Source organism: Mesoplodon bidens (genome assembly GCF_964165515.1).
Source record: "Mesoplodon bidens genome assembly, chromosome: X".
Lineage (NCBI taxonomy): Eukaryota > Metazoa > Chordata > Mammalia > Artiodactyla > Ziphiidae > Mesoplodon > Mesoplodon bidens.
In genome coordinates this window covers 40609606-40633668 of record NC_138163.1, presented here as the reverse complement: position 1 = coordinate 40633668, position 24063 = coordinate 40609606, and the positions used below count along the sequence as shown (strand labels likewise).

The window sequence follows — 24063 nt, the reverse complement described above, 5'->3', positions numbered from 1 at the left end:
TCCACGGCATGTGGGATCTTCCCTGACTGGGGCATGAATCCGTGTCCCCTGCATCAGCAGGCGGACTCTCAACCACTGCACCACCAGGGAAGCCCCAGTACCATACTGTTTTGATTACTGTAGCTTTGTAGTATAGTCGAAGTCAGGGAGTGAGATTTCTCCAGCTCTGTTCTTTCTCAAGATTGTTTTGGCTATTTGTGGTCTTTTGTGGTTCCATAAAAAATTTTAAAAATTATTTTGTTCCAGTTCTGTGAAAAATGCCATTGGTAATTTGATAGGGATTGCTTTGAATCTATAGATTGCCTTGGGTGGTATAGTCATTTTAACAATATTGATTCTTCCAATCCAAAAACACAGTATACCTTTCCATCTGTTTGTGTGGCCTTTCATCAGCATCTTATATTTTTCAGAGTACAGGTCTTTTGCCTCCTTAGGTAGGTTTATTCCTAGGTATTTTATTTTTTTTTGATGCGATGGTAAATGGGATTGTTTCATTAGTTTCTCTTTCTGATAGTTCGTTATTAGTGTATAGAAATTCAGCAGATTTCTGTATATTAATTTTGTATCCTTCAACTTTTCCAGTTTCATTGATGAGCTCTAGTACTTGTCTGGTAGCATCTTTAGGATTTTCTATGTGTAGTATCGTGTCATCTGCAAAGTGACAGTTTTACTACTTTCTTTCCAATTTTGATTCCTTTTGTTTCTTGTTTCTTCTCTGATTGCTGTGGCTAGGACTTCCAAAACTATGTTGATTAAAAGTGGAGAGAATGGGAATTCTTGTCTTGTTCCTGATCTTAGAGGGAATGCTTTCAGCTTTTCTCCCTTGTGTATGATATTAGCTGTGGGTATGTCATATATGGGCTTTATTATGTTGAGGTATGTTCCCTCTATGCCCACTTTCTGGAGAGTTTTTTTGTTTTGTTTTGTTTTTTACCATAAGTGGATGTTGAATTTTATCAAAAGATTTTACTGCATCTATTGAGATGATCATATGTTTTTTATTCTTCAATTTGTTAATGTGGTGTATCACATTGATTGATTTATGGTTATTAAAAAATCCTTGCATCCCTGGGAAAAATTCCACTTGATCATTGTGTGTGATCCTTTTAAGGTATTGTTGGATTCAGTTTGCTAGTATTTTGTTGAGGATTTTTACATCTATATTCACCAGTAATATTGGCCTGTAATTTTCTTTTTTTGTGGTATCTTTGTCTGGTTTTGGTATCAGGGTGATGGTGGCCTCAGAATGAGTTTGAAACTGTTCCTTTCTCTGAAATTTTTTGGAATAGTTTCAGAAGAATAGGTGTTAACCGTTCTCTAAGTGTTTGATAGAATTCACCTGTGAAGCCATCTGGTCCTAGACTTTTGTTTGTTGGGAGTTCTTAAATTACTGATTTCAGTATTGGTAATTGGTCTGTTCATATTTTCTATTTCTTCCTGGTTTAGTCTTGGGAGATTGTACCTTTCTAAGAATTTGTCCATTTCTTCTAGGTTGTCCATTTTGTTGGCATATAGTTGCTCATAGTAGTCTCTTATGATCCTTTGTATTTCTGTGGTGTCGGTTGTAACTCCTCCATTTTCATTTCTGATTTTATTGATTTGGCCCTCTCCCTTTTTTTTTTTGATGAGTGTAGCTTAAGGTTTATCAATTATTTTATCTTTTGAAAGAACCAGCTTTTAGTTTCATTGTTCTTTTCTGTTATTTATTTATTTTTTTAAATTCATTTATTATTTATTTTTGGCTGTGATGGGTCTTCGTTTCTGTGCGAGGGCTTTCTCTAGTTGCGGCAAGCGGGGGCCACTCTTCATTGTGATGCGCGGGCCTCTCACTATCGTGGCCTCTCTTGTTGTGGAGCACAGGCTCCAGATGCTCAGGCTCAGTAGTTGTGGCTCACGGGCCTAGTTGCTCCGTGGCATGTGGGATCCTCCCAGACCAGGGCTCGAACCCGTGTCCCCTGCATTGGCAGGCAGATTCTCAACCACTGCGCCACCAGGGAAACCCTATTCTTTTCTGTTATTTTTTTAGTGTCTATCATTTATTTCTTCTCTGCTCTTTATGATTTCTTTCCTTCTACTAACTTTGGGTTTTGTTTGTTTTTCTTTCTCTAGCTCCTTCACATGCAAGGTTAGGTTGTTTATTTGAAATTTTTCTTGTTTCCTGAGGTAATCTTGCATAGCTATAAACTTCTCTCTTAGCACTGCTTTTGCTGCATCCTATAGGTTTTGGGTTGTTGTGTTTTTGTTTTCTTTGTCTCTAGGTATTTTTTATTTCCATTTGTCTCTAGACATTTTAAAATTTCCTCTTTGATTTCTTCAGTGATCCACTGTTGTTTAGTAGCATATTGTTTAGCCTCCACATGTTTGTGTTTTTTGCAGTTTTTTTTCTTGTAGTTGATTTGTAGTCTCATAGTGTTGTGGTCTGAAAAGATGCTTGATATGATTTCAATTTTCTTAAATTTACTGAGGCTTGCTTTGTGGCCCAGCATGTGATCTATCCTGGAGAATGTTCCATGTGCACTTGAGAAGAATGTGTTTTCTGATGTCAGGTGGAATGCTCTATAAATATCAATTAAATCTATTTGTTCTAATGTGTTATTTAAGGCCTGTGTTTCCTCATTGATTTTCTGTCTGGATGATCTGTCAATTGATGTAAGTGTGGTGTTAAAGTCCCCCACCATTATTGTGTTACTGTTGATTTCTCCTTTTATGTCTGTTAATATTTGCCTTGTATGTTGAGGTGCTCCTATGTTGGGTGCATATATATTTACAGTTACTAGTTAATATTCTCTCTTTATCTTTAATTTTGTCATTTTGATTACAATGTGTCTTGGTGTGTTCCTCTTTGGGTTAATCCTGTATGGGACTCTCTGTGCTTCCTGGACTTGTGTGACTGTTCTCTTTCCCAGGTTAAGGAAGTTTTCAGCTATTATCTATTCATATATTTTCTCAGGCCCTTTCTCTCTTCTCCTTCTTGGACCTCCATAATGTGAATATTATGCTTGAGGTTGTCCCAGAGGTCTCTTAAACTATCCTCATTTCTTTTCATTCTTTTTTTGTGTTCAGTGGCAGTGATTTCAACTACTCTCTTCCAGCTCATGGACCCATTCTTCTGTATCTTTTATTCCACTATTTGATTACTTGTAGTGTGTTTTTTATTTCAGTTATTGTATTCTTCATCTCTGATTGTTCTTTAACTCTTTGTTAAAAACTTCTAACTTCTCACTCTGTGTATCCATTCTCCTCCCGATTTCTTGGACCATCTTTATGAGCACTACTCTGAACTCTTTCTTGGGTAGACTGCCTATCTCCACTTCACTTAGTTGTTCTGGGGTTTTGTTCCTTCGTCTGGAACATATTCCTCTGCCGCCTCATTTTTTCTAAGTTGCTATTTGTACTTTTATGTATGTGGTAGGTTAGTTACATTTCTTGACCTTGGAGAAGTGACCCTCTGTAGGAGATGTCCTGTGCATTCCAGCAGTACACTCCCTCTCATCACCCAAGCCATATGCTCTAGGGACTCCACCAAGAGGGCTGCGTGGGCCCTTCTCTTGTGGCTGGCTGACCACGTAGATGGTCTGGTAGGCTTGGTTGTCCCCTAGTCTGGTTGGTTGCCAGGCTCTGCCTTGTGCAAATGCTGCTGGCTGTATAGTGTGGCCTCATCTGGAGGTGGCTGATTGCAGAACCCTAGGGGACCCCAGGGTTAGAGCTGGCTCACTGGTGGTCAGGTTCAGGGTCCTGAAGACTCTGGGGCTGTTGCCCACCCACTAGCAGGTGAAGCCAGATCCTGGGGTTAGTGCTGGATAACTGGCAGGCAGAGCTTATTCCTGGAGTCTGGCTGCAGGGCCCAGAGATCCCAGAGCTTGTTTCAGATTGTTGGGGTGGGGGCCGGTTCCTTACACAATTGATTATGGGGCGTGGGGTGTCCCAAAAATTGCGTTGGCCTGCTAGTGGGCAGGGCCAGGTCCCAGCTGGTCCTAGGGTAGGGTCTAACCTGCTGTTAGCAGACTCATTCCACGGTCTGTGGGGTTATAGTTTTCTTGCTTCTGGTATCTGCCCCCTGGTAGGTGAGGCTGGTTTAGAGGCTTATACAGGCTTCATGGTAGGAAAGGCCGGTGCCTGCCCACTGGTGGGTGGACCTGGGTCTTGGCCCTCTGGTGGGCAGGGCCATGTCTTGGGGCATGTCTAGAGGTGGCTGTGGGCTCAGGAAGTCTTTAGGAAGCCTGTCTGCTGATGGGTGGGGCCATGTCCCCTCCCAGTTAGTTGTTTGGCCTGAGGCGTCCCAGTACTAGAGCCTTCAGACTGTTGGGTGGGGCCACGTCTTGGTGCTAATGAGCCAAAATGGCAGCAACCAGGAGTGTTCATGCAGTTGAGTGTTCCCAAATATGTCTGACACTCATGTCTATGTCCCCATTGTGAGCCACAGCCACCACCACCACCACCACCCCTGCCTCTCCAAGAGAGTATCCAAGACCAGCAGAGAGGTCTGCCCCAGGCTCCTATCAAATTACTGCTTTTGCCCTGGGACCCGGTGCACATGAGATTTTATGTATGCCCTTTAGGAGTGAAGTCTCTATTTCCCCCAGTCCTGTGGGGCTCCTGCAATTAAGCCCTACTAGCCTTCAAAGCCAAATGCTCTGGGGGCTCCTCTTCCCCATGCTGGACCCACAGGCTGAGGAGCCTGATGTGGGGCTCAGAACTCTCACTCCTGTGGGAGAACCTCTGCAATATAATTATTCTCCAGTTTGTGGGTCCCCACACAGGGGGGTATGGGATTTGATTACATCGTGAGTCCACCCCTCCTACCCATCTTACTGTGATTCCTTCTTTATGTCTTTAGTTGTAGAAGCTCTTTTCCTGTAGGGTCCAGTCTTTTTCACTGATGGTTGTTCTGCAGATAGTTGTGATTTTGGTGTGCTCGTGAGAGGAGGTAAGCTCAGGTTCTTTACTCAACCATCTTGGCCACCCTCCACAAGTATATACTTAGTTGGGAACTAAGGAAATTCTGCCCTGAAATGGCCAAGATGAGGCTCTTTTTTGACGTTCCAAAACTGGTTTTTGCTTATGCAATTAGAGAAAGCCAGCTTGATAAAACATCTTTTCGAAATTCTGACCCTAAAGGAACAAAACTGTTCTAGGAGGAGCTCAAATTTCTCTCCCTATGCCTTTGAGATGTAAATGTTCTACCAAGGCTCTCAGGAACTCTTATCTTACTCTTATCTAGACCATCTCTAATTCCTGAGACTGAGGGGAAAAAAGGGAGAAACTTTTTAAACTCAAGCAAGTAAACTTATTTCAACTGTTATTTATAAACTAGTGAGTTTTATATTGTAATATCTGATTTATGACTAAGTTTCAAAACAAAGCTATGAGATCTCTAGTTGTGTCTATCTATATGTCTGTGTGTACATTATAGATATGATATGTCTCTATCCCCAAATGGTATTGACAAAATTAATTTGTAAATGAGCTCTATGTAATTGGCTTAAAGGAAATTAAGTGCTTAAGTAAGTTCTCAGAAATATAAAAGAAACTAACCCAAATGAATTTCAGGTTCACGTGATCTTGGAAATATTTAGTATTAAAGTAATATTTGGTATTAAATTTAGTTAATGTTTGTTGGTTTAATTAATACAGACATGTCTTTAGAGTCATCAACATTAAATACAATACTTTTATTATACCTAGGTTTAATAGAAGTCAAATAAGATATTATTTCTATTATGTAATTTGTCAGCAAGAAAAATAACTTGGTATGATATTTTCATAAGTAAATTAAATGTAAATGAGATAAGAGTTTTTAGGTCAACTCTTTAAGAATAATTATGTTTTATGGTATGTCTATTTAAAAATAGTTTCTCCAGATTTTTTAGTAACTTGAAACTTTAGAGTTTTGCTAAATTAAGTTAAATGATGGAAGTTTATTGAATATCTAGATCATTCCAGAATAAAATAAGATACTGAAACATTAAATACTGAACATAGGCTTCCTTTTACAGAGAAAGTAAAGATATTTAGGACTCTTAATAAATATGTTGCATGCCACGTTACATTTTTTATAAGAAAGCACACACATTTTACGAATTGTAAATAGTATTTATAAGTTTGTCAATCTACAGAATGCTAATGTAAAAGACAGAATGCTAATGTAAAAGACTGCCCCTAATTCAGACACCAGTCATGAGTCCCAGGTTGCCACTTGTACTTTTGACCAATTGGCTATAAATCAGGGGTTCCCATGACCCCCTCCTCAGGTTTGATGATTTACTAGAACAGGTCACAGAACTCTGTGAAATGCTTATACTTAACAGTTTAGTATAAAGGATACAACTCAGGAATAGCCAAATGGAAGACATGCATTTGTGGGGAGGGAGGTGCAGATCTTCCATGACCTCTCCAGGCATGCCACCCTCCCAGCACCCTGATGTGTTCACCAACCCAGAAGCTCTCTGAACCCCATTGTTGAGGGATTTTTATGAAGATTTTATTATGTAGGCACAATTGATTAAATCATTGGCCATTGGTGATTATATTACTCAGGGTTCTCCAGAGAAACAGAACCAATGGGGAATATATATATGTATATATATTATGATGAATCGGTGGTGGCTCATGTGATTATGGAGACCAAGAAATCCCACTAATTACCATCTGCAGGCTGGAGACCCAGGAAAGCCAGTGGTGGTACAATTCAGTCGAAGTCTGAAGGCCTGAGGACCAGGGGAGGCAATAGTGTAACTCCTAGTCCAAAGGCCTAAGAAACCAGGGTGGGCGTTGATACCGAAAATCATGCTCTGCACACTGGCACCAAAATGAATCTTGGAGACAGAGTGTGGGTGAAGTAGAAAAGAATAGCTTTATTGCTTTGCTAGGCAAAGGGGGCCACAGTGGGCTAATGCCTTCAAAAACTGTGTCCCAGGGCTTCCCTGGTGGCGCAGTGGTTGAGAGTCTGCCTGCCGATGCAGGGGACACGGGTTCGTGCCCCGGTCTGGGAAGATCCCACATGCCACGGAGCGGCTGGGCCCGTGAGCCATGGATACTGGGCCTGCGCGTCCGGAGCCTGTGCTCCGCAATGGGAGAGGCCACAACAGTGAGAGGCCCGTGTACTGCAAAAAAACAAAACAAAACAAAAAAACAAAACAAAACAAAAAAACAAAACAAAACAAAAAAACAAAACAAAACAAAAACTGTGTCCCAACCTGGGGTGGGGGCTGGGGGCATTGTGAGGAGTCTTATAGTCAAGGGATTGGGTTGCTGATAAGGGTCAGAGTGCATGCAGGGCCTGCATTTCTTCAATCCAGAGATCATCTGGTATCAGATGGTCTCGTGATGGGCTTCTGTGGTTTTCGATGTTATTGAACTGTGACCTTCTCTCTGGAATAAAGAATGCTCCATCAAGTAGTTAACATCTTCCATTTGGTGGGGATTTTTAGTTCTGCAGAAGAGCTCAGGGATATTGTTATGTGTGTCCCTTGAGGAGGAACCAGGACTGTACCCTAAGGCTGCACTGTTGTTTCCTGATTTCTCCTCCCTTGTTTCTGCATCCCCCTTCCTTCCCTGATTAGCAACTCTTTGAACCTGCCCTTTGGAACTCAGGGAAGGTCATGGAGGCTGAATGAAGCCTATTTCCTACAAACAAGAAACGGAGGACACAGAAAGATTTTTGTGCCCGGGACCCCACAGGGTCCTGCTCGGTTTCAGTGTGAGAGGTGGCTTACTGATGTAAGTCCTGGAGTCCAAAGGCCCAAGAACCAGGAGCTCTGATGTCTGATGGCAGGCTTAGATGGATGTCCTACCTCAAGAAGAGAGAGAATTCACCATTTCTCTTCCTTTTTTGTTCTATTTGGGCCCTCAACAGATTGGATGATGCCAGCTTACACTGGTGAGGGTGATTGAACTCAATATCCAGTCCCTTTCCCCTCCCTGGAGGTCAGAGGATGGGGCTGAAAGTTTAACCCTTTAATCATGCCTTGGTCCTTCTGGGAGCAGCCCTAAGGCACCAGTCATCTAATTAGCGTACAAAACACACTCTTAGTATCTGGGAGATTCCAAGGGTTTTAGAATCTGTGTGCCAGCAACCAGGGACAAAGACTAAATATTTATTTCTTATTATATCACAGCATCCAATCTAGACCAAAGCACTAATTCTTTAAACCCTCTCTAAAACCACCTAATACAAATTAAAACCCCAAGTTAAGTACTTTCTTCAACCTTTTATGGAGACAATCCATGGTTCATTCAATAAGCCGTAAATCCCACTTGTTTCACTACAGGGATGGATGGTCCTAGTGTTCTTTAATGCTGGAAGCAACAGCCTCCATCTTCAGGTTGTTTGCAAGGAGAGTGAGAAAATACATTCAAGTTTCACCTCTACTCACATGACCAGAACTGGTCTCCTTGCCTCCAGTTTTCCTTCAGCCCACTCTCTCGTCTCCTCTGGCTTTATTTTCTAAAAAGAGGAAAATAATTTTGCAACACACCTACTTCACCCTTGTAAAGAGCTCAAAGTACTTAGCATGAAACTAATTTTAAAGATCTGTGAATAATTGAGTGAAATTTGGATCACTTTTTCTGTGTTTGAAAGGATCTGTGCTCAGCAAGCTTGCTGAGGATTCCTAGAGACTTCCTTTGAAATACATTTTCAACAAAAGTGGAGTCTCTGTGTGTGCCCTGTATTTCCATAAAACGTCTCAGATTTTCTTTCCTGATTAAAGTGGTTTTCCTTAAAAGAGTTCCTAAATGTGGAGAGAGGATGTAAAGAGGAGAGATTTATCAATGTGGAAACAAAGTAGGTGATCAAAATTATACTTGCTAACATCATTATCAAGATAACGATACACTTGGAAAGAGCTTCTTTCACCAAAACCTGGTAAATTCCTCTTGCTTTGTCTGGGGCTCCCCCTTGTGACCACCTGGAGATGTTCTGAGCAGTTAGTGTTATACTCAGGTTGAAGAGGTCCTGCCATCTAGTGGCTAAATTGCATAATGCAACTTGCTTATTTAAAATTGAACTGAGGGAACGCTTTAAACTTTTGGGAAATGGTCTGCCTTTAGTAGGAAAATAAAAGTCTTCATCTGGGAAGGATTTTGACTTGTTCTTGAAGCTGAGGTTCCCTTTAATCCTAACTACGTACGAGCATGTGTGTGGGTATTTGTCTTGAAATCGTGATGGGATACATTTCAGGCAGCAGGATTCTGAGAGCAGAATTGGTGAGCACGTAGATTTCAGGAACGGTATTTGTCAGCCTAGGCCTCCCCTGCCTCCTACAAGGGTGCAGCAAAGCATGAAGGGGCCAGGATTTGTATCCAAGTGATTTCGGGGAGACAGCAATGAGCAGCAACTTGGAGTGAGATCTTAGTTCCCTGACCAGAGATAGAACTCTAGTCGTGACGGTGAGAGTGCCGAATCCTAACCACCGGACCACGAGGGCCAGGGGCTAGGGTCTGTGCCCCAGTTCTTGTCTGCCTCGAAAAAATTTTTTACAAAGAGACAGAAGGTAGAGAGGAAAGTAAGGTATTTATTACAAAAGCAGAGTAAGTACATGCTGACAGACACACAGGTGAGCTCAGAGAAAGTCGCGCCTTTGGGAAGTTTAAATCGTTTATAAGGGGGCAGTCTTCCAGGTCTTTGTTTTCCTCTGGCCATTCGTCTTGTTTTGACCCAATAGCTGATTTGTCTCAGGGCCCTCCCTTATGTGCACGTGCATCCTTCAGCCAAGGTGGATTTCAGCGCGAGGACCTTTGGGAAGTTAGCCAAACTTATTATTGATCTGGTGTCCCCTCCCTTTTTATCCCTGAGGAGCCTTTCTGTGCATGTGCAGTCAAGGTCTCCCTAACCCCAAGGATGAGAAATATGTGACCTCTTGACCTTTTGCCGAAGCAGGGTTTAGCCCCTCTCTGCCCCTGCCATTACTGTTATCCTGTGTCCACAGGAGACACAGTCTAGCTATTTACCCTGTTCCTGTTGTTATTTCTATCTCGAAGTATAAACAGGAGGCTGATAATAAATGTCTAACCTGGAGCCCATCTCTCTCCTGCCTTACCAGAAGGCCAGAGAGAATTGTGGAGTTCCAGGAGATGTAGGGGCCAAGGGAGTGAGCTTGATGCACTGAGTATTTGATCTCGGGTGGCCTCAGCCTGCAGCGGCTTGAAGCGGGGTTTTGGTTCCCAGCCAGAGACTGAGGTTGAGCCGCGGCAGAGAGCGCTGAATCCTAGCCGCTAGACCAGTGGCCAGTGACAAGGCCCTGGCCCTTCGGCTTTGCCGAAAAGAATTCCCGCAAAGATGGAAAGTAGTGAAACAAAGTGTTTAATAGGAGGAAGAAGAGTACTGTACATGTGGATAGACACACGGTTGGACTCAGAGAGAGAATCGTGCCCTCGTGGTAGTTTAAATCACTTATATGGGGTATTTCTTCCGTGTTTCCTTTGGCCAATCATTTTGATTTGTCTGGTTCTGAGTCCATATTTGGTATATCTCAGGACCCTCCCGTGTGTGCATGCATCTCTTAGCCAAGATGGATTCCAGCGAAGAGGCCTATGGGTAGCTTGACATCACTCCCCTTTTGACCTCCAAGGAGCTTCATAGTCAGGAAGGTCTCCTTGACTTTGAGAATGAGAAATACGTGGTCTTTTATCTCTTATCTGGGCTCAGCCTCTCTTCATCTTGGAGTATCGGTCCACAGGAAACAAATTCCAGCCGCTCACCCTGGGGCCCATCTACCTCCTGCCTCATATTGAGCTTGTAAATCAAAATCCATCCACAGGTAGGGGTGGAGACACTGAGTGGAAGTAATCTTCAAGAACCTGAGCCAAACACTTTTCCTTCCTCATCAGGTACATGCAATTTGCATATCCTATTATCTGCTTATTAACCAGAGTGTCTTGTAACAATGGCAGATTGTGAAATAGGCACACACGGGCAGTTGAACACAAGCTCTGAGGGGTTCATCTTGCGATTACATCCCTGTAATGAAGAGGCAAAAGGTGAGGATGCGACAATGGGATATTCGGTAACATAATAAAATCAGGATTTGATCTAATGCAACATGACTTGCTCACAGCACAGGTAGAATATCAAATGATCCATGTGAAATTCAATCCTTGTATAATTTTCTTATTATATCCATTGTTCTCCTATTAATCTGAATGCCATACAGAACAGTATGTAAATTAGGTTTTCATTAACCTGATGCTTCCTTTTATCTTCAAAAAAAAGAGAAAAAGAACCTGAGCCAAGGCAAAACTGGAGAGAACAGAAGCAAGTCAGAAAGCAGGTCATGATGGTCCTGGCCTGTGGCTGAGAAAGGAATTAGAGTATACTGAGCTTGCCTTTATTGGCATTGAAACTGGCCCAGCCCAGAGAAGGGTAGTTGGAGCTGGAGCTGAGGCTGGGAGTCTAGAAGCATCAAGTGTTATGAAGGTTTGCAGGTCAAGTTGGTCTCCGCTCTGTAGGGGAACAAAATTTGTCACCCCAAAATGTCTCTTTGGCATGCAGATTATTTCGAGCTGAAAATAATCAAGACGAAAAGACTCAGGAAGAAGATTTGACCTTCCCCTAAAGAATGTGGATAGAGGACCTATTCCAGGAAGGGAGCTATCACCATAGATAACTATAATATGAACTAGGTATGTAGACAGGGAGGAACCTAGCAAAGTCTGTTTGTTACAATTCCTCTCTGTCTCCCACTGTCTCTGCCTGGCCCAGCATATATTTACCAAACATTTGCTTTTCCATCTCCATGTGAATTGCCTTCCTCCCCTGTGAAGTCCCAAACCACTACCCCTAACACCCTCTTTTGTCTTTAGCTGAAGATGGTATTAAAGGTGAGGGTTTCAGCCATTTTTGTGAATTACTCAGTTTTCCTGGGTCCCTCCCATGAATACGTTATTAAACTTTGTTTGATTTTCTCCTATTAATCTGTCTCATGCCAATTTAATTCTTAGACCAGGCAGAAGAACCTAGAAGAGTAGGAGAAAATGTCTTCCTCCCCGACAACCCTAAGATAAAATCAGAAGGTCCATGTATAGCAAGGAGAGAGCAATGGATTTGTAGCATGAGAGCCCCATGTGTGTGAATTTGTCACGTGAAACCCTGGCTCATAACGGCAAAAGCAAAGTCTATCTTCTGATGCAGGTCAACCCCTTGTTCATTACCTTGTCTCTTGGTTTGTTTCTACTCTCAATGGGCCACATTCATTGCCCTCTTTCTGTTTCAACACATACACTGACTAGCATGTACAGGCCAATGGCTACATGAAGTTCCAGATTAATACTTTTTGCTGTTTTGGGGTTCCTATATTTGAGCATTGCCTTATCACCAAGCCTATATCCTTTGGTAGACTCTCAAAACAAAGGCAGCTGTCTTTTGTTGGTAAAACATTTGATCTTGGATATGGTCTTTCCACTATTTGGAACCTTATTGACCATAAGTGATTTCTCTACCTCTGGCTTCATATCCAAATATTTACTTGTAGTCTGGTTTCATTATATTGATTACTAGTTTAGAAGGTTCATGTGGCTGTTTGATTAATTGTATCCTCTAGAAGTTGACGCTTTTTAAATTTTATTTATTTTTGGCTGCGGTGGGTCTTCATCGCTGCGCACAGGCTTTCTCTAGTTGCAGTGAGCAGGGGTTACTCTTCGTTGTGGTGCGCGGGCTTCTCATTGCAGCGGCTTCTCTTGTTGCAGAGCACGGGCTCTAGGTGTGCAGGCTTCAGTAGTTGCAGCACGTGGGCTCAGTAGTTGTGGCTCAGGGGCTTCTAGCGCACAGGCTCAGTAGTTGTGGCATACAGGCTCAGTTGCTCTGTGGCATGTGGGATCTTCCTGGACCAGGGCTCGAACCTGTGTCCCCTGCATTGGCAGGTGGATTCTTAACCACTGTACCACCAGGGAAGTCCCCTAGAAGTTGACTCTTAAGTTGGTTTGTTAGTGTTATGGCTCAGAGTCAGATGATATCAAGTCCTCATGTAGCACCTAGACCTGGGCTTGAATAAGTACTTATGCTAAGTGAAATAAGCCAGACAAAAAGGACAAACATTATTAAATATTATATGCTTCCACTTATATGAGGTACTTAGAATAGGCAAATTCATAGAGACAGAAAGTAGAATGGTGGTTACCAGGGGCTGGAGGGGAGGAGTCAATGGGGAGTTACTGTTTAATGAGTAAAGACTTTCTGTTCAGGATGATGAACATGTTCACAAAATGGATAGTGGTGATGGTTGCACAACATTGTGAAAGTATTCAATGCCACTTAATTGTACACTTAAAAACTGGTTAAAATGGTAAATTTTGTTATATTATTTGATGATGATTAAGTAAAATAATATTCAGGAGAAAGATAGTTTCAATTGCCATATCTAAAAGCAATTAGGGGGCTTACCTGGTGGCACAGTGGTTAGGAATCCACCTGCCAATGCAGGGGACACGGGTTCAATCCCTGGCCCGAGAAGATCCCACACGCCACGGAGCAACTAAGCCCAAGAGCCACAATTACTGAGCCTGCGCTCTACAGCCCGCAAGCCACAACTACTGAGCCCGTATACCTAGACTTGCATTAGGACTCCAAATGAAACATTGGATCTTCCTAGGTCTCAAGAGTACTGGCTTTCCAACTATAAACCATTGGCTTTCATGGTTCTCAGGACTTTGGATTCAGACTAGAACTACACCGAAGGCTCTCCTGTGTCCCCAGCTTGCCAACTCACCCTGCAGATCTTGGGACTTGCCTGCCACCATAATCATGTGAGCCAATTCATATATATATATATATATATGATATATATATATGATATATATACATGATATATATATATGATATATATACATGATATATATATATATGATATATATATCCTATTGGTTCTGTTTCTCTGGAGACCTGAAAGTAATACAAAAGGGGACGCAAGTTTTCAAATTAAAATGAAAAATTTCTCTCAAAAACAGTTTTGCTTGTATAATACATTCCGTCACAAAATATTTAGGCAAATTTAAAAAAACTAATGCTCGAGTCTTTCCACACATGGAAATGATCTGTCTTAGGAAATCAGATTTGTAAAGTTATTTAAACTAAAATGTTGATATACAAGAAAGTCTGTTACTGGTCATGTTTTCCTTCCATTTAAAAGGTAATTTTCTATCACATCTTGACATGATAGAATATATATCTAGTTTCATTACCTGGGTTCAGCTTGCTGGAATTCTGTTCCAAGCTCTTTGATCTTTGCTTCCTTTTTTGGCATCTTATTTTGAGCGTAGGTTCAGGCTCTGAATTCTTCATTTATCTGCAATGATCATCACCATAAACACACACTTGATAACATATAATTTCCTGAAAGCATTAAACAACATTACATATAAAGTAAATGGAACATTCTTTGCTTCTTTAATTCCCAGCCTTTCACTCATGATTATTTTCATGAAAATTTAAAACCACTGTGTGGGGACAGGGCTAGTGCTGGTGGTGGTAGCGGTAGAAATGAAGAAATATGCCCTCAACCCAAGGCAAACAACACTATTTTCACCGCTGGAAAAGAAAAATTATAAAAAATTTTTAAATGGGTGGGCCACATTTTCCTTCAAGTATCATGGGCATTTTTATTGTTTACTGATGAAGATTAGATCTTAATAATTTATGCTGTTTTTTTTAATTCATTTATTTATGGCTGTGTTGGCTCTTCGTTTCTGTGTGAGGGCTTTCTCTAGTTGCGGCAAGCGGGGGCCACTCCTCATCGCGGTGCGCGGGCCTCTCACTATCGCGGCCTCTCGTTGCGGAGCACAGGCTCCAGACGCGCAGGCTCAGTATTTGTGGCTCACAGGGCTAGTTGCTCCGCGGCATGTGGGATCTTCCCAGACCAGGGCTCGAACCCGCGTCCCCTGCATTGGCAGGCAGATTCTCAACCACTGCGCCACCAGGGAAGCCCCTATGCTGTTTTTTAATGTTATATACCATGTATTTAAGTTTAATCAATTGGAAAATGAAGGCTAAGGATAAGCTGTCAGTTCAATTTCTTAAATATATTTAACCTTGAAAAGAGATCACACTTCTAGAACATTCGAATCGATGCACATTAACACAAATTATAATCATTCTATTTCATTCTTAATTTTCTAGCTTTCTAAAAGATGTGCACCACGAAATCAGACAGTAGAATGATATTTGCCATAACGGCATTCTCCTTGAGATGGCAAATCAAAACACTTGTATAAAATGTTATGAGATGGAATGTGAGGGGTAAAATCCAGTGTTAAGCCAGAGAGATCAGCTGAATGGTGGACATTCTTCTGCAGTGCCCTACCAAAACTCCTATCTCATTCAAGCCTCTAAGCAAGTCCAAACAAGCCTGCATACTTAGCATGAACACTTCTTAAGTTCAGCGAAGGAATGACATCTTATTTCACCTTTGCTGCAAGGTCACCTCAAGTCATTTTAGAAAGCTGGAGGCATATCCCAATAATGCTACTTCTATTTCTAAGAGTGAAAGATCATGTGGAATAATAAAAATTACATTAACTGTTAGTAAATATTCATTCTTAGAGTATGTTTGAACTTTAGAAATTATAAAAGGCATTCAGATCCAAGTCTGAAGAAAGAGTGGGTGAGCAGTATGGGGTCAAACCTGAAATACTACTTAATAATTGTTTTATCCATTCATACCAGAATCCCTGGAAAACGTGCCACAAGTGGCTGATCCAAATCTTCTCTAGTTTCATTAGATTTCAAACCCTCCCCAGAGCTTTCATGATCAATCAGTGATCTGATTTCCTACTTCACTGAGATGTCAGCTTGTTCAACTTCACTAGTATCCGTGTCATGATTTCTCTGAATCCACACTCCCATCTCCCCTCCTGAAATTAGCTTCTCCTCGTGGGCTTTTTGAGCATAGTGCCTACACAAGCACACTGTCCACAACTTCCTAATGTAAATGTTCCATTGCTACCTTTGCAGAGAGGCACACAATCTTTCTGCTTGTAATTTAAAATCAACCACACATAGAATCAGAATCACACAGGTCTGAAATATGTGAGTGGGAAGGAAGACCCTTCTTAGAAGTCCACTAATCCTTATCCTCCACGTTTAACAATGAAGAAGCTAAGATGCAAGGAGTGTGACTTACTTAAAGCCACAGCCAGGTAGTAGCATTGCTGAGATAAGATCTTACTGCTTATCATTCTATAACTAACTTCTTTTTTTTTGCTTTATATTGCTTCTTTAAATGACAGAACAAGAGAGGAATACAAATAGTCATTGGGAGAACATACATGGTTTCATTCTAAATGTTGGTGAAGAGAATAAAGCATCAAACAAACACTAAAATGACTTTGTTATTATTTTCAGTGCTCCTTTCCCCAAAATATATCCTTACAGAAAGCTTTGGCAGATAGATTGTCACAATTTGCTCCAGTCCTGTGTGACTGTTCACAGTGCCTAAAACTGAGTGGATTCTAATATTCTCAAAGTGAGTGTTGAATGTGCTACTTAAAATAAGAACATTGGATATATAAAGGTCTATTAATCACAAAGCATGCATTTTTTTCACCAATATAAATGAAAGCTTCATGCAAACATGTGATGCTCAAGTTGTTAGAATCTATTCTAGTGACAGAAAAAGCAAAGGCATGTCTTCAGAAACCCTTAAGTAACCTCTGTGTTGCTCTGTGATGCTGGAGTGATAGAGGAAAAGTGATAATTTAATCTCCATGAAAACACAGTTTTGAAGAAATATGAAAGCACTTTAGTTTCTTGTCAGACAGATGAAAACTAGAGCTTTGAGCTTCTGCTTCAATCCTTCTCCCTTCTACCAATAGGAAAGAAATATTATACTAAAGATTCATAGGATGTAAAAAGAAAAGGCATGAAACTTGGGTAGAACCTAGTATAACTGTAGCTATGCTTTCATGAAACAAGCAAAAGACAATCTAGGTATTTACAAAGCTGGCAATTGGGCTTCCTTGGTGGCGCAGTGGTTAGGAATCCGCCTGCCAATGCAGGGGACATGGGTTCGAGCCCTGGTTCAGGAGGATCCCACATGCTGCAGAGCAACTAGGCCTGTGCACCACAACTACTGAGCCTGCGCTCTAGAGCCGGTTGCGCCGCGACGAGAGAGGCCACTGCAATGAGAGGCCCACGCACGGCAATGAAGAGAGACCACCACAATGAGAGGCCCACGCACGGCAATGAAGAGTAGCCCCCCGCTCACCTCAACTAAAAAAAGAAAGCCCACGTGCAGCCACAAAGACCCAACGCAGCCATAAATAAATAAATAAATTACTTAATTAAAAAAAAGGCTGGCAATTGCTCAAAAGCATTTGTGTAAGATATTAACATTAAAAGAAAAGAACCTCAACTTTCACCAAATCTACATGAGCTAGGAATATCCTTTTTAAAACATGTAGTAGACAATCCGAAGAAGCTGAATGAGCTCACTCTAAGCAGAAAGGGTGGGGGGACTTGGTTTTTGTTGCTATCAAGAAGGCTGACTTTAGAGACCACAGAACATAGAACTGGATAGCCATCTCACAGATCTCCAAGGAACTACCCACTGTAAGCAAGTGAAAGCTAAGGAACGCAGTGCGGATGTATTGAGGTTGATTGCTTCTAACCATATCTAATCTAACTTCATTTCATTTGTCACTTTAATATAATATGGCTAGTGTTTTTCTTCAATATGTATTAAGGGTGATGAGGAAGGAACAGAAGATTACACAGTAAGTGTATTTTATTAGGAAAAAGAAATTTCGGAGGTTATGGTTTGGGTCCAGAAGTATAAAGTAGTTTGTAATTGAAACAGTATTTAAAAGGTTTTGCAAAAGAGAAAGAAGAGGATATGTGATTAAATTAAAACTGTTTTTTTTTTTTTTTTTTTTTTTTTTTTTTTTTTTGTGGTACGCGGGCCTCTCACTGTTGTGGCCTCTCCCGTTGCGGAGCACAGGCTCTGGATGCGCAGGCCCAGCGGCCATGGCTCACGGGCCCAGCCGCTCCGCGGCATATGGGATCCTCCCAGACCGGGGCACGAACCCGTATCCCCTGCATCGGCAGGCGGACTCTCAACCACTGCGCCACCAGGGAGGCCCTAAAACTGTTTTAATCTAACATTTAATGATCCTTATCATTTAAAAAATTCCAACTGCTGTTTTTATCTTCTTCAAATTGGACTAGTCCATACAAGAATTAGGAAAGGAGCCTCTTTATCTCTGAATTAGAAGGGACGCCAAGAAGAATCCAAACAAACAGGCCTTGCTAAATGACCCCCCATTTACTACAATTACCTTATTTTCCTTAATCTATCATATTCCTCCATGACTGTCCACTCTTCATCACACCTAGCATAAGATACACAAGTCTAACCATTTGCTCATGAAGGATCCCATGTCACATAAAACTTATACCAAATAAATTTGTACGCCTTTCTTCTGTTAATCTGTTTTTATCAGTTTCATTTTCAGACCTAGCCGGGGACCCTAAGAAGGTTGAAAAAATACTTTTGCCTTTCTTACAATACATAACATTGACCATTTTCTAGATGGAGTGGACTTGCTAATCATGTGGTCACCCTATGTTTAACTTCTGGTGGAAGTGCCGAACTGCTTTACACGGTGTCCGCACCATTTTACATTCCCACCAGCCAGTGTATGAGGGGTTCAGTTCCTGCACATCCTTATTACACTTCTTATTTTCCATTTTTAAAATTACAGCTGCCCTGGTAGACGTGAAGTGGCATCTCTTGTGATTTTGATGTTGATTTCCCTAATGACTAATGACGTTGAACATCTTCTCTTGCCCTCAGTGGCCATTTGCATGGAGAGAGCAATGGATTTGCAGCATGAGACCCCCCGCCTCCCCACCTCCCCTCCCCTTGCCCCTTGTGTGTGTGAACCCCTCCCAGCTCACATTGGCAAAGCCACGTAGCCTCTTTGGACCTCGATTTCCTGGCACAATGAGTAGTTACTGCATCTGTGTTCATCCAGGGAATGGAGACAGAAAAAAGACTTTGGCTTGGATCTCTGCATGGAGAAACAGCCACTGCCCCCCAGAGTGAAGGAAAAGAAACTCACAGAGGAATCCAGATGGCCAGCTGAGATCCAGAGCCCAGGGACTGGTCAGGTAATTCCGCGTGGGGGGGAGGTGGAAGCTCTCTTCACTTTCCACCCTCAACAAGGTGGGCAAGTTGTAGCAGAGCATGAAACCCTCCCTTCACTCCCTAGGAGTTGAAGGCAGCTTCGCTTTGTGAGATTTCCTGTGTTGACTGAAATGCAAAAAGGCAGCTGCCTGGCCAGAACTAAGCACCTCAGGGTCCTCACTGTCCTCCTCCCTTCTGCCCTGGAAATTCCCACCAGCTCTGCCCAAACAGCAGGGAATGGGTCAGAAAAGAGTCTGTGAGTCAGAGCCTGAGCCAAGGCTGGGACCAGCCGGACAGCAGGTGGTCTTGGGGGGCCCGGGCCTGTGCAGGTCCTCAGTGGGGGAGCAGAATGGAGGCAGGAAATCCTGAGGAGTTAGGGGCAGTCAGCAGGCCAGTTGTGCTGCCCTGGGGTCGTTGCAGAGCCCATGGATTTCTTTTAAGTGTTTCTTGGAAGGGTGGTTACACTGGGGAGTAGATCTGGGCATGGTGACTTTAGTTCTCCCTTGAAAAACTTCTGTATTTCTGGAGATATTTTTGCTTAAGAAATAACCAAGCAAGAATTACATTTGTCAATGGAAATAAAGAGTTAACAAAAACATCTTCACAGCCTCGACTGTTTTAGTCACCAAAAAGCTGCCGGTTACCCACGATCCTAGAGACAACTGTTTCTAAAGATCTTTCTTTGAACCTCTCTCCCGTGCTCTCTCCTCCGCTGCACCCCTCTGCAGGGAACAAGGTACTGGGTGGATACAAGCCCCAGTTTAACACTCCTCACCTCGGAGTGGCGGCATCACCTGTCATCTTCCTTTTCCTCTCTATGCTACGTGTGTCTCCTTGATGTGAACGTTATTTCTCTAGAGGAGCGTGTTCCTTTTCTCAACAGGAAAAAATAAGTCAAGGCACCCGCCAGGCAGGAGAAACCTGCGAGTCGCTGCGACTCCTTCGGACCCAGCACATCCCCACCCACCTAGGCGGTGTGGACACCACCTGCAGCAGCCCCGGAAAACCGCTTCGGAGGCGCTGGCTCCCTAACAGGTCCTTGGCAAAGAGCGGGAGGTGACGGGGCGCATGGAGTGCCTGCTCTTGGGACTCTGCCTTTTACCTGAGGAGGGAGCAATTCAAGTATTAATAACCTCAAGCATATGAAGGATACAAACTCGTCACATCGTTTGCAAGTGTACTTAAACTTCTTTCCTCTAAATAGTTTTGCGACTGTTGAACGGTAAAATTTCCCTTTTACTGTTCCTTCGCACACATCGTTGGCGGCAGGGACCCTACAAGGGGGACAGGTTGGTTCTCCCGAGCAGAGAGCAAAACACCGGAGGTTTCCTCTCAGACTTTCCCAAGCCCACCTCTCCCACCTCTCGGCACCTGGGACCAATTGAGGATGTTCCACCCCTCCCCTGGGCGGGGCCAACACCGAGGAACCCGGATTCCCAACCCCTCCTCTCCCCTTTCCCCTCCGCCCCGCCGCGCCCCACCTCCCGGGCTTCTCTGAGGAGACGCGGACGACAGGGGGCGGGGGTCGTTTACGCGGGGTCACGCAGGCGCCGCTTTACGGCAGGGGTGGGCGTGGGGCGCCGTCGAGTCCCGCCGGCCCCCGCGCAAAGCTCGGAGCGGAGCGGGTTTTTTCCGCTGGAGCGTGGCCTCAGCCAGGTGGGTCCCCTCAGACTCCTTCGTTTCCTTTCCCTGACGCGGGGCGACGCGGGGCCGGGTGCTGGGCTCCGTCCGGCAGCCTTTCTGATCCCGGGGACCCTCCCCGTCCTCTAGCGTCTGGGCAGCCTATGCCTGGCGTGCGACGTAGGCCAATGGTGGCTGCATCCTGGCCGGCTCGGGGGGAGGCGGGGACGGGCCGAGGGGGCGCCGCGTGGGCCCGGCCGGGGTCTGGCGTTTAGGCGAGGCTGGCTGAGCGTGGGCGCCGGAATTGTACCGCCGCCTGAGTTCTGTGCCCTGGCGCCAGTAGGGAGAGCGTCCAAGGAGAGCCCCTCGGGAAGCGGTTCTCTGTGGCCAGAGGGCGGGGCGGGCAGGAGGAGAGTGCGGGGCCGCCAACTCCTTCTCCCTTTCCTCGCCATTTACGTGGCCGCAGGAGGGTCGGCTTGGTTGAGTGGGATTGAGTGCGCTGCCGACAGGGACTGGGCTCCCCGGAATGTATCCCTAGAGAAGTAACATGTCCTTTCATGAATTTTTGACCTAAAAAACTGCTAGCGCCATTTTCACGTATGCATTTAACCACATGGAAGAATAAACCCCCAAATTTTCAGGGTCTCTCTGCAAGTGATGGGAATACTGGTGCTTTATGTTTTTATCTATTTACAGTTCTGTGCAAAACAGAAGGCCTTTTATTAATGAAAGAAGCAATGAAGCTTTTTAAAGAAATAATTTCAGGTTATCAAAGATAAAAGTTCATGGTAATAATACAAAATATGAATAAGGTGAGCAAGCTGTATGTGGACAAAAAACTCCAAAAGGAAAAAAAAGCACAAATTTTTTTTATGACACTGTTAAGGGTGCGTGTTCGTGCAAATGCTTGTTTCTTGTTACTGATAATTGGCAGAAGATTGGCCTTATTACCAAAATTTAAAAATTCGAAGAACTTCCGTAGAGATTTGATGGCATGAGAGGGCAATCGAAATTAAAGGGTCAGGGATTTTCATATAAAGGACTGTACTTTGTTTACAGTGGGATTATAACCATTTCATGGGTAAAGGGGATTTGAGACAAGTCACACTCAAGAGAGGTGAGGAAATGGCAGGTAATACAGGCCCCTCTGAAAGGGCAGGTCTTGGTTGGGAACTTATACTTTGTATGAAATTATACAGTAGTGTAGTTTTTGTTTGTATTTCCTTTATATGTGCGGCTGGGGAATCTTTTTGTGTATTTAAGAGCCTTTTGTGGCTCTTTTTCTGTGAACTAGTAATGTCCTTTTCTCTTGGTTGTTACTCTTAAACGATATCTAGAAGCTTGCTCTCTATGTTAGGAAGACTACTGATGTGAATTAAATATTTTTTTCCCGTTTATCAGTGCTTTTCTAACTTCGATTATGCTTTTTTCGTTAGCATGGTAAATTTTAGGTGTTCACATTTATCCTTTGTTTTTTTTAATGGATTTTTGGGTCAGACGTACAAAAGGCTTTTCCTGCTCCCGAGCTATAAAGGAATCTTGCCCATTATTTCTTCTAGTAGTTAGTTGTATGGTTCTGTGCATTGTACCTTTAATTCTTGGATGCCTGTACACTTCATCGTGGTGTATTGTGAGAGGTGTGGGACTATGAGCCTATTCTAGATGGGTATCACTTTGTCCCAAGGCTGTCTGTACTCATTGATTTGGGAGGCTGCCTCAGCGTATACTAAATTCTTGTATATCTTCAGGTCTGTTCTTGAACTTTGTGTTCTACTATATATTTTCACATGGTGGTATGACTAGTTCTCTCACAACATGGCTATTCATTGTCATAACGCTCTTGGATATCTCTGCCTGTTTGTTTTCCCTTATTAACAGTGGAAAATAACAAAGTGTTCAAAAAGCCTTTTGGATTTTCTTTGGGATTAGAATGGATTGCTTGATTAACTGATGAAGAATTGTTATGTTCTTGAGTCTAAGTCTGTTTATCCGAGAATGTAGTACATCTTTATTCTTGTTTAAGTCTACTTGTCTGTCCTACGGGAATTTTAAAGTTTTCCTCCCGTAGATTTTCATGTGTGTATTAACATTGCCCTAAGCATATAATCTTTCATCACTGATAATTTAAAATCCTGTAAACTTTGTTTCTAACTGGATATTTATTTATGGAATTGGCTTATAAAAGACATTGGTAAAGCACTTGATTGTCAGGACTTTTGTTAATTTTCTCGGTTTCAGTGAATGGTATATTTTCCATATTCTAATCAACCCTTCGAAAGGTTAGAACTTTGTGAAACGTACCCCTCCGAGTGCTGGATTTTTGAGCACTGGGTGGGTAAAGTCGGGGAAAAAGAAGTTAAAAATCAACGTCTCTGAAATGTTTTCCCTCTTACGCGCACTGTTGCAGAGTCAAGTGTCACTAATTTTCTAAAACACCTCGTTGTAGGGATACCGAAACCCTTGATTTCCCTTTTTTTTACACACTTCTAAGATTTCTAAACATTTTGCAAGTTAATGTTAAGTGGAAAGGATGCTGAGACCCTCCTATTTATTAAGCCAGTGACTAGGTCCTGACCCACACAAGCTCCCTACCCAAGGCTGTGAGCAAGGTGGTATAACTGTGCCCTTTTGACCAAAGTTAACACCCGGACATATAAAGAGGCCTGTCTGCTTGAGGTCCCAGGTGTCTTTCCAAACAGGAGGAACTTGAAATCAATAGGAAACAAGGAATTAGGGGCTCAGTTGATTATTATGGACAAGAAGTATTGATAACAGACTTTGATCCGGTGATTCCAGAAGAGGATGAATATCTCAATAAATGTATAATGAAAGGGTAGAGACATCCTTCCCAATACATAACAAGGTGGGCTTAAGAAACTCTAGAGATTAAGACCCAGACATTATTAACAGGGTCAGAACAAAACAACCGTAATATATTTGCATTACCCTTCCTTTGCATTGCCTAGTAAAAGGGATAAACATCTTCTCTGTTGAAACAAACGGTTACCAAATACTGATGATTTTCTTCTGGAAAGACTTCTTCCACTGATATTTTTTGTTCTTTTATGACGCAGAGACCCTACATTAGTGATTGGGTGGGTGAAGCTATAAAATGCTTTTAAAAAGGAAATGCTAGACTTGGCATTACCTAAAGATAGGGCTTTTTACACTGATTTAGAGCAATTTATATTTAATTTATATTTATAATTTATATTTAATTCCTGGCATTGTGTTAAACAGTGGTAAACAGAGTGACCCTCCACCAACACTGGTTCCTTTGGTGTCTCTGATACGGAATGTACCTCCTCTGGGCTGACCTGTGTGTAAA

At 42.7% G+C, this 24063-nt stretch overlaps 1 protein-coding gene and 1 long non-coding RNA gene across 2 annotated transcripts in view; one reads left to right on the top strand and one right to left on the bottom strand.

Moving 5' to 3' along the window:
• Positions 1–10332: 10332 nt before the first annotated feature.
• LOC308608612 lies at positions 10333–19236 on the bottom strand. The gene is made up of 3 exons (XR_014014203.1): positions 19051–19236; positions 14176–14279; positions 10333–10960 (listed from the first exon to the last, which is right to left on the bottom strand). It is a non-coding gene; the product is annotated as an uncharacterized lncRNA (long non-coding RNA).
• A 947-nt stretch (positions 19237–20183) lies between these two features.
• LOC308609313 (uncharacterized protein) overlaps positions 20184–24063 on the top strand; it is a gene marked incomplete at its 5' end in the record, with an annotated part of 54221 nt that continues 50341 nt past the window's right edge. The window contains 2 exons of the mRNA XM_081223003.1: positions 20184–20237; positions 20385–20771. Of these exons, the coding sequence (XP_081079129.1) occupies positions 20184–20237; positions 20385–20771 (441 nt within the window). The remainder of the gene's footprint in view (positions 20238–20384; positions 20772–24063) is intronic.